The sequence below is a fragment of the Athene noctua genome, chromosome 18 (assembly GCF_965140245.1).
Source record: "Athene noctua chromosome 18, bAthNoc1.hap1.1, whole genome shotgun sequence".
In the NCBI taxonomy this organism is placed as follows: Eukaryota; Metazoa; Chordata; class Aves; order Strigiformes; family Strigidae; genus Athene; species Athene noctua.
In genome coordinates, this window is record NC_134054.1 from 4,566,444 (window position 1) to 4,579,670 (window position 13,227).

Here is a 13,227-nt window from a genome sequence, read left to right on the forward strand (position 1 = left end):
AGAACCCCAAATATGTCCATAGGACAATACAAAGTTATAAATCACATTTTTCACATATTCTCAGTCTTAACAAAAAACAAAAATCAAAACCAAAAACACTCCCCTGAGAATTATGTGTTTGTATCTTCATAAATGAGATTTTAACTTACATGTAGTAAAAGAATGTACTGTACACTGTGCTAAGAAACTTACATTTCAGGTATACTTTGAGGAAAGTGATGCTTCAATGGACATTAAACCATTTTTTTCCCAGCTGTGACAGGTAAAAAAGGAAAAAAAAAAAAAGGAAAAAAGAAGGAAAAAAGAAGGAAAAGGGTAAGCAAATTACCTGCTCTCATACTGCAACATGTCAGTAAAAATCAGAATTTAAAAGGAACTTCTATCAACATGTTAGTTCATCTATATCATCACTGAACGAAAACCACACATTTAAGTGACCTGGAAAATGTAAATTTAATTTCAGAATAAGGCGTAAACCCTTTTTCTATTACATGCTAACCTGACTTCTTATCAACGTGAGAACTAAGAGGCTTATATCTCATAAGCTATATCTAAGGCTTATTTGCAGAGCAAGAATTTTCAAAGAATCATTGTTTATTATACAAAAATTATCTTTGAAACTTTATGGTGTACACCATTATGAAGACTAAAATGATAATGAACAAAAGCATCAGAATCATCTGCCTGTGAGAACACTGCTGGCAAGTGTAAATAAACAAATGCCCAACTAAATGTTTGATGCTTTAGAACAATTTTAATTAAAACCCAATCCAAGTACTGACTCCTTGTTAAAACACATAATGAAAAAGTCCCTTGCTATAACCTAATAGGAGATTATTAAAAAAAGGACTTGCAGAGGAAGTAAAGGCTGAACAGCTAAGAAGCTTCACCTACTTGTACCTCTTCTAGCCTTAAGCCCTGAAATTTCATCCAGGCATACCTATACTGCACCTAATCGCCAGGTCTGACTACAGCAAGGTTTCTTTTTTTGTTTAAAGCATCTCTTCCAAGAAGGTATCTATTTTTGATCAGCAGAAGATAGTGAAATAGAGATACCACCATTCTTCCTAGTAAGCTGTTCCAGCACTGCTAAAAATATGTGCCCGAGAGTTTAGTTTACAGCCTCTGGGTTTTTATACCTGTGCATGATCCATTAGCAGGCCTTTCAGTACTCTTAATTCATCCCCATAAAAGTGTATACACACTTCAACCCAGTCATCTTGCACTCCTTTTTGGTAAGATAAACATACTGAACTCCTTAAATCCCTCACTATTTGGGATTTTCTGCAGCCTTCAATTCTTAGCAGTTCTCCCCTTAAACCCTTGCAATTTTACAAGATCGTTTAACACAAATTTTGATTCCAGAACCACATGAACTTCCAGCACTCTCAGTACTCCCTGATACAGCCCCCCTATTTCCACACAATCACCACATCACTCTGCTTTGACACATCATCTCAATACAGGCATCTAATGATTTATACATGGTCATGACTTTCAAATGCACTCTGTACTACTTTTCAGAAGTTTCCTACCCTGTAGATCTGGCCTGTATACCTTTTGAGATGCCTTTTTTTTTTTTTTAATGGATTGATCAAGTCCATTTTTTGTCCTCATTATTTGTGAGGACAATATTTACCAACATTGATATAATATGCAAGTATTTATTAGCAACTGCCTTTACTTCAGATTACCAACAACAGTATCAAGTAGCAGGTAGTGATCAAGTATTTTTCTGATAATTTAGCACTAAGCTGCACATTATGCTCACCTGCCTGTGTGCTCCCAAAATTCTGCTACTGGAAATACAGATAATATTTTTTTTCAATATGTGGTTGTAGTTACATTAAGCATTTTATAGCTATAGTTATTTTTATTGCTGGAGATGCTCAGAATTCAAAGGGGCAGGGTGCTGAGCAGTCCGATCTAACATTGAAGTAATTTGTGCTTTTCAGCAAGGGTTTGGCTAGAGGTCCCTTCCATAATTCTTAATGTAAAACCTTAAATTAACACTGAATTAAAATTAATTCCAGTCAACTTTATACCAATTCCGTAATGCTTCGTAAAGCTACGATAATGACATGTCTCTGGCTTTTTTACTTGACAGCTCTGATTGTACAAATGCTCAGTTCCATATGCATCCGTAGCCACATGAGCTGTCTTGCTGAAGTCAACAGGAATGTTTAGTTGAGCACAGGCGTAACTGTTTGTCAACCTGCTCATGTTTTTCATTTTATTTGGTGCACATGGACAAACAGAAAGGTGATGTGTTTATATAAATATTCATTAAGACATTCTGAAATTCTGAATATTGAAAGTTTTACTCCCACAAATACTCAACTGTACAGCATACATGAAGACAATGCTTTGTAAAAGTTTATGATTTGCAGTACTAATGAGGGCAGAACAGCACAGAAGCACATGCAGTAGCTGCAGCAGAATTACACAAACAAATGCAAAGAAACAGACTCCAATCATGTACAGAACTTCTTTAACACTATAAAAAATTATGTATTACAAAATTACAAACATTTGCCCTAGCTCTTCAAGTAACTTACTAAAGCCTCAGCACCCTTCAGTGATAAAACAGCCGTGATGAAATCTTAACTGAAGAATATAATGTTTATTTTCTATGCCATCCAGTGTGGAATAGCTGCAGAATAAATATGGTTCCTCCCCTCTGACTGCTTTATCTAGGTCAAAAAACTCCTTAAAGGCAGGAAGTCACAGGAGACAAATGTCACTACACATCAACTTTTTATCATGAAAACAAGCAAGACAGTAGATAAAACCACCACCTACCCAATATTTCAGTATGAAGTTCCACTAAAGACATCTGGTTATTAGTAAACACAAGACTGCTGTGAAAACTCCTTATAGGCTGTAAAAGAGATGGCCTCACTCTACTACATGACAAATTCATAATTTTCTTTGAAATTATTTTATTTTCCAGTGTTTTACATAATTTTACATAAATTAACATGACTTGAGAGGTCTTGGAAAGGCACTGCTGTATTTACTGAAAAATAGTAAATCAGATGCTCACTCATCTTATTTTGAATAGCTTAGACACAACTGTGAGAAAAATCTTTTGCTTTGTGCATGAGAATTACACCTGCTCAAAAAATAAAAAAACAAACAAAAACCAGCAGCAGAATTCCTCCACATCCAAATTATTCTTTAACACATCCACCTTCATGAAAGACTAATATTTACAATTTTATTTTCTAATTATAAGCAGATTAATCATACACATTTATTTTGAAAAGCAAGGGTGCAAGATTTACTTATTTTCTTTATTAAATTATTTAACTTACACTTATATAATAGCAAAAAATGTCTCTTCCTACTCAAACATTATGCATTTCACACCCTAAGATCAGTATTGTAATTTGATTTAATCAATGCAAAGAATTATTTAATTCACATCTCTTACCTCATTATTATAACTGAAGGTAAGAATCTCAAAACTTTCTTTCAACTACAGATTCTTGCAACAGACAGTTTTAATACTGACTTTACACCTTTAAACCAAAACAACACGAATCTTGCTTTTGTCATAGAATTGGAACTTAACAGACAACAAAGAAACCAGCAATTTTTACAATGATTTCCCAGTTTAGAGTATTTCATGTAACTATACAAAGAATGTACTTACTCCTATAGCTAACAAGGACATTTGTAAGATCAGTAAAACTGTAGAATTGGGTAAGGAAGTTTCCTGTATGTATTAATCATCCCAATAGAAAAAGCAAGGCAAGTGTGAATTAATCCAAATATAAAATCATTTACACTTTACCTCAGCTACCTGATTGGCATATGACAATATGCAATGCTGCATCAATAACCAAATAAAAGTCACTCATAAGGTGTGCGACTGAGAGGGAAATATGAAAAAAACAAGATGACAGAAGCACCTATAACACAGATTATGACTATAGGAACTTCACGCTCATCTCTATTTTCAATTCAAATAACATGCGCTCTACCTTCTTCCTCCCACGTTCCTTTTCAATCAGATCTGCTTATGTGAGAACACTACTGCTACTGAGCTTGACATTTGCAAATCCTACTTTAAAGTAGCCAAAAACCGACCTATAAACACAGCCCAGTTAACCTTATTAGTCATTATGGCATGGGACACAGTGTCTGCTAAAGAAAGTAAATAAAAGTTTCTGGAGTCTGATTTATAAGTCACAGCCAAGCTCAACATTTCTTAGTTTTATGCTTAGAAATAATTTGTAAGTAATTTGTAGTTTTAACATAACCAGTATGGAACTCCAGAATACTCCTCTGAATACAAATCAGTCATTAGGTCTCAAAAACATTTCAGTCAACAGTCTTCTTACGATCAACTGTATCTATCAAAAGTGTTGTCAAGAAAGGGAAAAAGCAGGTGCCAATCCAGCCTGAGGTATTGATCTATACCTTCAAATATGTTCCTTGAAAAAACTTTTGTTTGATTTCTTAAAGTATCTAACACATTCATAAAGAAAATCTTGAAAACATAAAACATAAGCCAAAACTAAGAACATTCCTCCTAAGCTAGCAAGTAACACTACCTAAGGGGATGATACGATCCGTTCACCTCGCCTGTTAAGCCAAACCTCAGTTGTTTCCACTGAGAAATTTTCATTGAGCGCTCTAACTCATACAGCAATCACAACTTTGCATATAATTTAAGTAACTGCAGTAAGATGATAGAGAGAAGTGCACTGATACATTAGAGGTTCTCTAAATCTGTTGCACCATTTCCTGCTCAGGTAATGCTGAACACAATAAATTTTTCCAAATAATTTACTCAGTAAATAAATATATTTGATCCTTGTTCAAAATCTACTGGTTTTCAACGGCAGGAAAGCTTCTACTACTTAAAAGGCAGTAATAACCCCACTTTGTAGATCCAGACCACAAAACCAAACTAAAAATATTGATTCAGCCCTCTGTATACTAGGAAGAAAAGCACAAGAACACAACTTTTTAGTTTGTAGCCATATAGGCTTGATTTAGGATCAGTTAGTAGATGGTAAGGTGAAGTAAAACGTACTCATGGTTTACTGTAAGATCTCCCATACTTAGTAAAGAAGTCTACAAAATGAATGACAGAATGGGAGAACTATTTACTGTCTCTTAATATAAAAGAGCTAACTTAAGTTATATAGAATGACATTACCAGGTGTCAAGTTAAAAAAAAAAATCAGCCAAAAGACATTTTTCCTCAACATGGGCTCCAATTACGTTGCAGAACTCACTGTCCAAGGATGCTGTGGATAGAAGAGGTTTACGGGGGTTGTAAAAAAAAAAAAAAAAAAAAAAAAAAAAATTGAAGTGAGAGAAAAAAAATTGAAACAGTAACTGTTTTTTTTAACTCAAGAAGAAATCTCCTCTGGGAGCCAGAAGAAAAAACAAGGGAAACACAACAATTTGCCTTTATCCATTTTTATGCTCCTCCCTAGGCATCTGCTACTGACTACTCTGGGAGGCAGGTAACGGACTAGATGCATCCTCGCTCTGCTTTGGAAATGCTGTTCTCATGTTAATGGTATCTTGTTTATGATTCACAAATTTTCCCTAAAACCAAAAGTAATTAACTAAAATACAAAATATCTGGTTTTGTCAAAATGAACAAGACATTGTCTTGGAACAGTCAAGCCCAAGGTGCCAGAATCTTAATGAACTCAAATGCTAATACACAAAGCACATCCAAGAAACCCAAAAATAAAACCAAAACAGAAAAAACAAACCAAAACAAAAAAACTTCTTCAGAGCTGAGTTGTACCCAGAAGTCAGTCTGTTTTTTCCAGCTGTATCAGTTACATCTGTCTGGAATCCCGCCTCTCCAAAAGCCGTATACAACTGCTGTCAACAACTGCTGCTGTGACCAGCACAAAAAGTATTTTTTAAACCAAGTACCTCAAAGTCAAATATTAATGTTATTATTTACCTAGCAATACATCCTAACAATGCTTTCACTGAAGTTAGGGGAAATTTGACAAGCATCAAATGAAATCAATTAAAGAACATGAACTTTATGAACTGGAGAGTGATAGTCCATGCATGTCAAATGTAGTTGTGAAACACTAACTGAACCGCTTTGATTTGTGTCGAGGAAACTCTGAAACCTCTTCCATCCCATGCCTCTGTGTGTTATGACACTGACAGGAGAGCTACTTACAGGACATAAACAAAAAAATTGCTATTTTTCCCCCCAGCCCCCATTTTATTCATCTAACAAGATGACAGCTGGTTTGTATATACACAAGTACATATACGAGTCTGTCAAGAATCAGAAAAACAAAAACACACTTCCCACTGCTATTACCTCCTGCTTGATAACTTTAACATTTGAATTGTGAGTGAGGCTTCCAGGGAAGCATTAAAAATAGCAACCAGAACAGTTATCTTAATGCACCGTAATGCCATGTTTTATGGCATTTATATCTGTAGAAAGACAGATGCCTTTGTTACAGGTAAAAGTATACTCTAACATTAATAATTTAATTTCCCCAGATGTTAAAAATGTGTTTTGTAGAAGACCATGAAGTTGTATTTCTGCTTTTCCCTTCAAAAAACAGGAAGTTCAATAACACTATTAATGCAGTCATATTTTAACACTGTGTTGATACTAAAAAAAAAAAAAAAAAAGGCCAAGGACACTGGAACTATATATAATTATTAGTGACAAACAAGACATTTCAACTCTGTAACAACATTTTACTTGGAATCATCTGTAAGCCACTATTAATTGGAAAAAAGCAGAGATGGAGCCTCCATTCTTGGTTTCCGAGATCACTTAAAAACAAAAAGAAGGAACAGGCCACCTGATTTTTTTAAACTTCACCTGCTATTTAAATTTCAAGTGATTGTGCAGTCATAGGCAAAGTATATTACTGGCAACATAGTAGGATTAAACAACAACAAAAATAGATCTAGTGATTACTTGAGCTGGAGGTTAGCAATCATCAATCTTGAACTCATACCAAAACTACTTTGTTTCCAACCATGTTTCAACTGTTAATTAATGTTTATGTTGAACTGAAGTAACTAAATTTCACTGTTAAAATCCAGATCATCTTCAGTGTGACCAGTTAAATCTACAATGAAACTCAAGAACACGGTTACAAACAATATTAGTCATCAGTAGTTCACAGTAATGACTTGCTGTAAGCAGATAACGTCTGCTTTGAATTTGCCTGAAGACTCCTGCGTTTAAAAAACAAAAAAAAAAAAACAAAAAAAACAACCTTTGCAAATAATGAAACTACTATTTCCCTATACAAGTCCAGTGAGACTTTTATAAACAGGTTTATCTTTTTAAGAAAGCAATAAAGCAGCACTTGATCTTAATCGCCAGTCTAACTATGACCCTGTAGGTTTTGCCTGCCCTTCAAGATACAACTCATCCCTGTGCCTGTTGACTAAAGAAATCCTAGTTCACCCAGTGTACACACTGCTCCATTGTTTCTAGCCAGGACTGAAGGTATGCCACCTTTCATTTACACAACTCAATGGAAGATCACACCTACGTTTTGTAACCAGGACACAACTACTTCAACCAGCTTACAGATCTTGAAACTGAAGGCTACTAGTGTGCAGTCTAAGAAATGGTGTAATCACTGAACACAGTCAGTTTCAACCAAATGCTAGTTTCTGTAACACCACCCACATACACTCGTGAAGAAATTTTAACTGCACAGAAGCAGAAGTTTTCATCATTGTTCAATAAAAAAGTGACACAAAAACCCTTCAGAATTTTCTTTCCACTTAAAAAGTGACACTGATAGAACTAAAATAAATTGGAAGTCAATAATTACATGGACAGCATGAAGAAACAGCACTTTTTTTTTTCCTGAGGTCTTAAGCATTTAACAGAATGCTACTCACTAAATTACTCAAACTAATTCTAGACTGTTGGCAATCAACATGTAACACACAATAACTTGCCTGCAATTAGTGTATTATACCAAACTGTTTATAAAGAAAAAAATTATTTGATCTATATTTCATAAATGTGTTAGATTAAAATACAGATTAACCACATGCCAAATTATTATTAATATTAAAAAGCAGAAAGCAAAAATAGAAGTTAAAGGTCAAACAAGTCCTCCAACTGTATTCATGATTATACAACTCTACACATACTGGCACTGTTAAACCCTTTCAGAATAAGCGTTTCCTAGAAAGCAGAAAGGTAAGACAATTTGATTTTCACAGAGGAACCAGGTGGGGAAACTAACATTTAGACGTCAATGTGGAAAATACACACCATCAACGTCCTAAACACAGTTTAAAAACTTGTAAGGCATTAAGACTGTGTCACTAATGGCGTATGTTTTATAAAGGTAAACCACTCGTAACCTTTTAGGTATTTCTTAGTCAAGACGACTAAAATATACTAAACCAAAACACTTTCACTTTTCCGGCATGTGACTCCTCAAAACATAGATTATCTATTTACACTTCAGTGTATCCTTAAACATGGTAGGTAGGCCTCACATACTCCCCTAGAAAACTATTTTTCAAAGACAGTTAACATTTGGTAACGGCAGAGGAATGTGTTACCATTTAAAAACTCTTAATACTTCTGTCGTCACGTAAGGACACACATTTTAAAGCACTAAGACTAGCAGAAGTATTTAACGTGGATGATTCAGTTTACCCATAAAAACAAACGTTACAATTAGGCAAAGAAGCAGAAACTAAGACAAAATCAGAAGGGAATCACAGGCGCAAAACGATCCCCCTACGTTCTGAAAAAGCACCGAGGGTGTAACAAGATTTACTTAGCACTGATCTTTAAATTCAGAAATCCCAGATATGTGGATAACCACTTGACTGGTTTCCTTTGAAGCACGTAAACAATACTCAAGGGTGTATCCAATTCTATTTGCTAATTACAATACCTCCAAGCACTGCTGCAGACGGATTTGCTCCCAAACTCACAACAGACACTGCTACGTGCAAGACACAGCACGGGAGGAGGGTGACCATTTGTCAAGCACCAGCCCCGGCGCTGCCGGGGTCTCACGCTTCACACCTGTACTACCGGCTGCCGGCGGGGCCGGAGCGGGAGGTGGATGTGCCGGCGGAGCCCGGGCCGCCGGAGGAAGGACACATTCGAGGGCAACAGGCGGAGGCGCCGTGCCCGGGTGGTGCCGGGCGGCGAGGAAGGAGGCCTAGGGCACCGCTCGCGTGTGTCGCCAGCACCGGGTCGGTTCCCCGCCTGTCACACACCATGTGCCAGCCCAACAGCAACGGGGACAACCGGCGCGGATGAGCAGCGGCACCACCCCCCGCCACGGCAGCCCAGTCCTCCCGGAGAGAACGGGGCAGCCCGGCGCGGAGAGGCGCCGGCGGGTGGGCCCGGGCCCTGCCCGGCCCGGCGGGCCCCGGTGTGACGGGGGGGGACGGCAGGCCCGGCCCCCGCTTTACTCACACTCGGGGCAGCTGCAGCGGCGGCGCCCCCCGCCTCTGGAACACGCCGTCCACGAAGACGCCGTTCTTGCCGAGGCAGCGCAGGTAGAAGTCCCCTCCGCCGCCGCCGGTAGCAGCGGCGGGGTCCCCCTGAGGCGGAGGCGGCGGCCCGTCCGCGCCGGCCGGTGGCGGCGGCGGGGGAGCAGCGGTGAAGATCTCCAGGTGCCGCCGGGAGATGAAGCTGGAGTGGCCCATGCTCACGTCCACCGAACCCTGCGACGAGTTGCGGCCGATGGTCACCGAGCGCTTCTTCATGAGGTACTCGAACTCCCGGCCCTCCAGCCGCGCCACGGCCGCCGCCGCCGCCGCCGCCATCTTAGCGAGCGAGGGAGCGGGCCGCCCTCCGCTGCGCCCCTCCGCCCGCACCGGCCCCGCAGCCGCAGCCGCCGCCAGACACAGGCAGGGAAGGGGACGCGGTTCAACCCAACCTGACGCAGTCCGTCGCTGCCTGATGGACGGCGGCGCCGGGCCAATGCGCGGCCCGCACGCCCATGGGGCTATGGCGGCGCGGCCAATGGCGAGCGGCGCCGCGGCCAGCGCCGCGCAGCACGTTCGAGTGTCGGGGCCCGAGAACACGGGAAAGGCCCGGAAAACACGGAGCAGATCCGCGCGCGGGGGAGCGGAGCGGCCGCGCTCCCGCCGGCGGAGGCGGCGGCGCCGAGAGAGGGAGGAAGGGCTGCGGCCGGCCGGGAGGGGAGGCAGGGCAGGGCGGCGCGGAGCGTGCTCAGCCCGGCGGGGCCGGCCTGCCTGCCATCTTCCTCCCCGGAGCCCCTTCCCTCCGCGGCGGCGGGGCGGCGGCGGGGCTCCGGGCCTCGGGCACCTGCGGGGGGCCGGGCCGCCGCCGCCCGCTCCTGGCGACCCCCCCTCCAGCGGGGGCAGCCCCCGCGCCGGGCCCCTGAGCGAGGCCGCCGGCACCTCCCGCAGCCCACGTACGTGTTTTTCCCCCGCGGACCGAGCACCGCACGTGCCCTCCACTCGCACCGCTCTGAGAAACGGCCCTGCGCGGGGGGAGAGGGGCACTGCTCAAGGGTAGAATAAATACAGGAACCCAAACACGGCTGGCGGGGGGCTACCACCGGGAAAGGAGTTTGTGACTCCTCAAATTTAGCCCCAAAAGACCCCAGGGAAAGGGGAAAAAAAAAAAAAAAAAAAAAAGGTTTGATACATCATACACAGTTGCTTGCCTTCTAGGTTAAAAGTAGAGCTAACTCCCCATCTTGGAGCTCTGTAACATCCACGTAAATCAAGTGCAAAGCTTTAAATTTAAAACTTCCAGGTAAATCAGTCTGTGTATCTGTGCACACACCTTGCTTGGCTTAGTCCTAGTTTCCTCATAGGCACTAGGGCACAAAAAAGCAGCCAAGCACTCTGACCCGACCAAACACCCAGTTGCTGCAGCAGCCTGTCCCTGTTCCTGGGGGTCACAGCACAGGGGAGAAAATGGCCCAGGAACAGCCTGGGAAACACTGATCAAGCACCCATGTTAGTGGTGTTGACTTCAAAATATTACAGGCTACCAAAAAGACAACATTATTTGTACTCAGTTTGGCAAATGCAGCATCTACAATGAGAATGTTTTACCTGATCAAAATCTTCTAGAAATACTTGCGTATATATCCTTAGAAGGACCAGGCACTGTCAGAATGGAGAAGTAAGCAATTAAGAAACACTTTAGGTTATAACCTATGAAGATGAGGCTAAAACTTATGTCTATGTACAAAAAACACTGCAAACACTTCATTGTAACAGCCCAGATAGCCTTGATGTATTTTCAAGCACTTTTTCTTTAGAGAGGGGTTTTGTTGTTTATTTGGACTCTTTTCAGTACTGTTCTTTTCAATTCACTGTCTTTATTAATTCAGAAGACAGTTAAATACTTTCTTTGGTGGTACACACATTCTCTGCAGGAATTGAAAAGAATCTTTAGAAACATTTTTATGATCAGGCCAAAACCAAACAACTTGCTAACAAACATCAAGTAGTAAATTTTAAATTCAAACTTCTGCTTTTGTAAATTTGAGTCAACAGATCTTTAACTGTATGCTATGTATGCTTAGGAACAGAACACAGTGCCTGCTACCTGCAGAGTTACAGCAAACCTTAGTTTTACCCTTGGGATTGTATCAGCACTTGTTATAATCAGCTACACCACCATTCCATACTGGTTAAGACCATTTATGCGAGCGCATACGCACATCAGATGCAGTAAAATATAGCAACAGTTTAGAGCTTTGGTTTCTTTTACAGAAAACTTTAGTTAAATCTTGCCCACACTTTGGTATTTAGAATCAGACTTTCTTCTATACCAACATATGTTTGGCACAGAAAATGTGGAGCATCAGAAAGCCAGTTATGACTCCCTGATTCTCAGCTTTTTTTTATCCCTTGGCTCTGCTGCAACTATAGAAATGTTGTGCCTGCTTTGCTAACAATCGGTTAGGGATCCTGAGGGGTATGCCGGCTGAAAATTACCAATGGTTTTCCATCGCCTAACACACCCCCACACCCACAGAGAGCGAGAAAACAGGCAGATTGGGAGAGCAGCCAGGTGAATTCCCATCAGGCCAGCAGCACCACTCTTATGGTTGCTCAGTTGGCAAAAGTTAAAGACATTAATGGTACTTTTAACATTTTCCATTACGTGTATCACAACTTTGTTAATTTGTATTCATTTATTAATAACATCCAGTACTAAATTCACAAAGCTGATACACGTTCCTGTTCTCTTCATAATGCAGTAGTATAGAAAACACAGCTATTGACAAAGAATGCTGAACAGTTTTGTAATATACACTGAAATTACTTTTCAAGCATCCGATCATCAGTATGCTACTCTGTAAAAAGTGACTAAACACCAGCAGAAAGTCTGTTTACTTTTGTATTACCAACACTGTAGAGCAAACAGCAAATTCCATTGTCAGAAGCTATATTCATTTTAAGAGGACAGCTGAGATTTTTCTGCCCATGTTTTTCTAAACTGATGCAGATTTAGTCACTTTGTGACTAAACAAAATCGCACAGTTACAGGTCATTCCAACCTGCCCACTGGCAGCTCTGGTCTCTTGTATAAAGCAGGAAACAGCAGCTAGATGTAGTTGAACGACTCATGCTTACACTTAACTACCCAGCGCTGTTCTGGGAATCCCAGAAACCCACTCCGTGAACATAACCTGGTCCTGATGTTGGAGCTGCATAGCAGACACATACTATTCCACACATTTTTTCCCTGCCAGTTGAGTGTAAGCAAGACATTCTTCTTCTCTGTCTACTCTGCAACCACCTTAACTGTTCAGGACAGAACTAGGGCTCCAAGTTACTGACCAAAATTTCATTTGAGGCACCAAGTTGCTGCAATTGTCACTGATGCTAAACAAGATCTCAAAGCACTCGTTGCACTCCTCCACTTCTGACCCTTTGAGCTAAGTGGCCCAGTGTTATCCAGACCACATCAAAACCTGTTTGCATCACAGAAATCAAGAATCAACAGACCTTACCTGCATCATCTAGCCTTAAAACAATCTGACGAGTTTAATAGAAATGTATAAATTCTATGTAAGGTCTAATCCATTAATACTATTTTATTTGACCAAACTTCCCTTAAATGACTACATATTTTTAGATGTGTTACTTTTTTCTGGAAGCTCATGCTATAGCAACACAACGGTGTTCATTTACGGTCTGCTTGTGCTTGGGGCTAGTAAACTGTCATATAATCAAGTTTTCTTTCTTCAGTTTTCTTATCAGATACGTGCT

The 13,227-nt window shown here is 40.7% G+C and overlaps 1 protein-coding gene across 1 annotated transcript in view; it reads right to left on the bottom strand.

Annotated features, from left to right (window-relative positions):
* The window catches only part of FOXK2 (forkhead box K2), a 51,125-nt gene extending 41,227 nt beyond the window's left edge, over window positions 1-9,898 (bottom strand). The window contains exon 1 of the mRNA XM_074921903.1: window positions 9,437-9,898. Coding sequence (XP_074778004.1) covers window positions 9,437-9,789 — 353 coding nt within the window. The 5' untranslated portion in view covers window positions 9,790-9,898. The remainder of the gene's footprint in view (window positions 1-9,436) is intronic.
* Window positions 9,899-13,227: the final 3,329 nt, after the last annotated feature.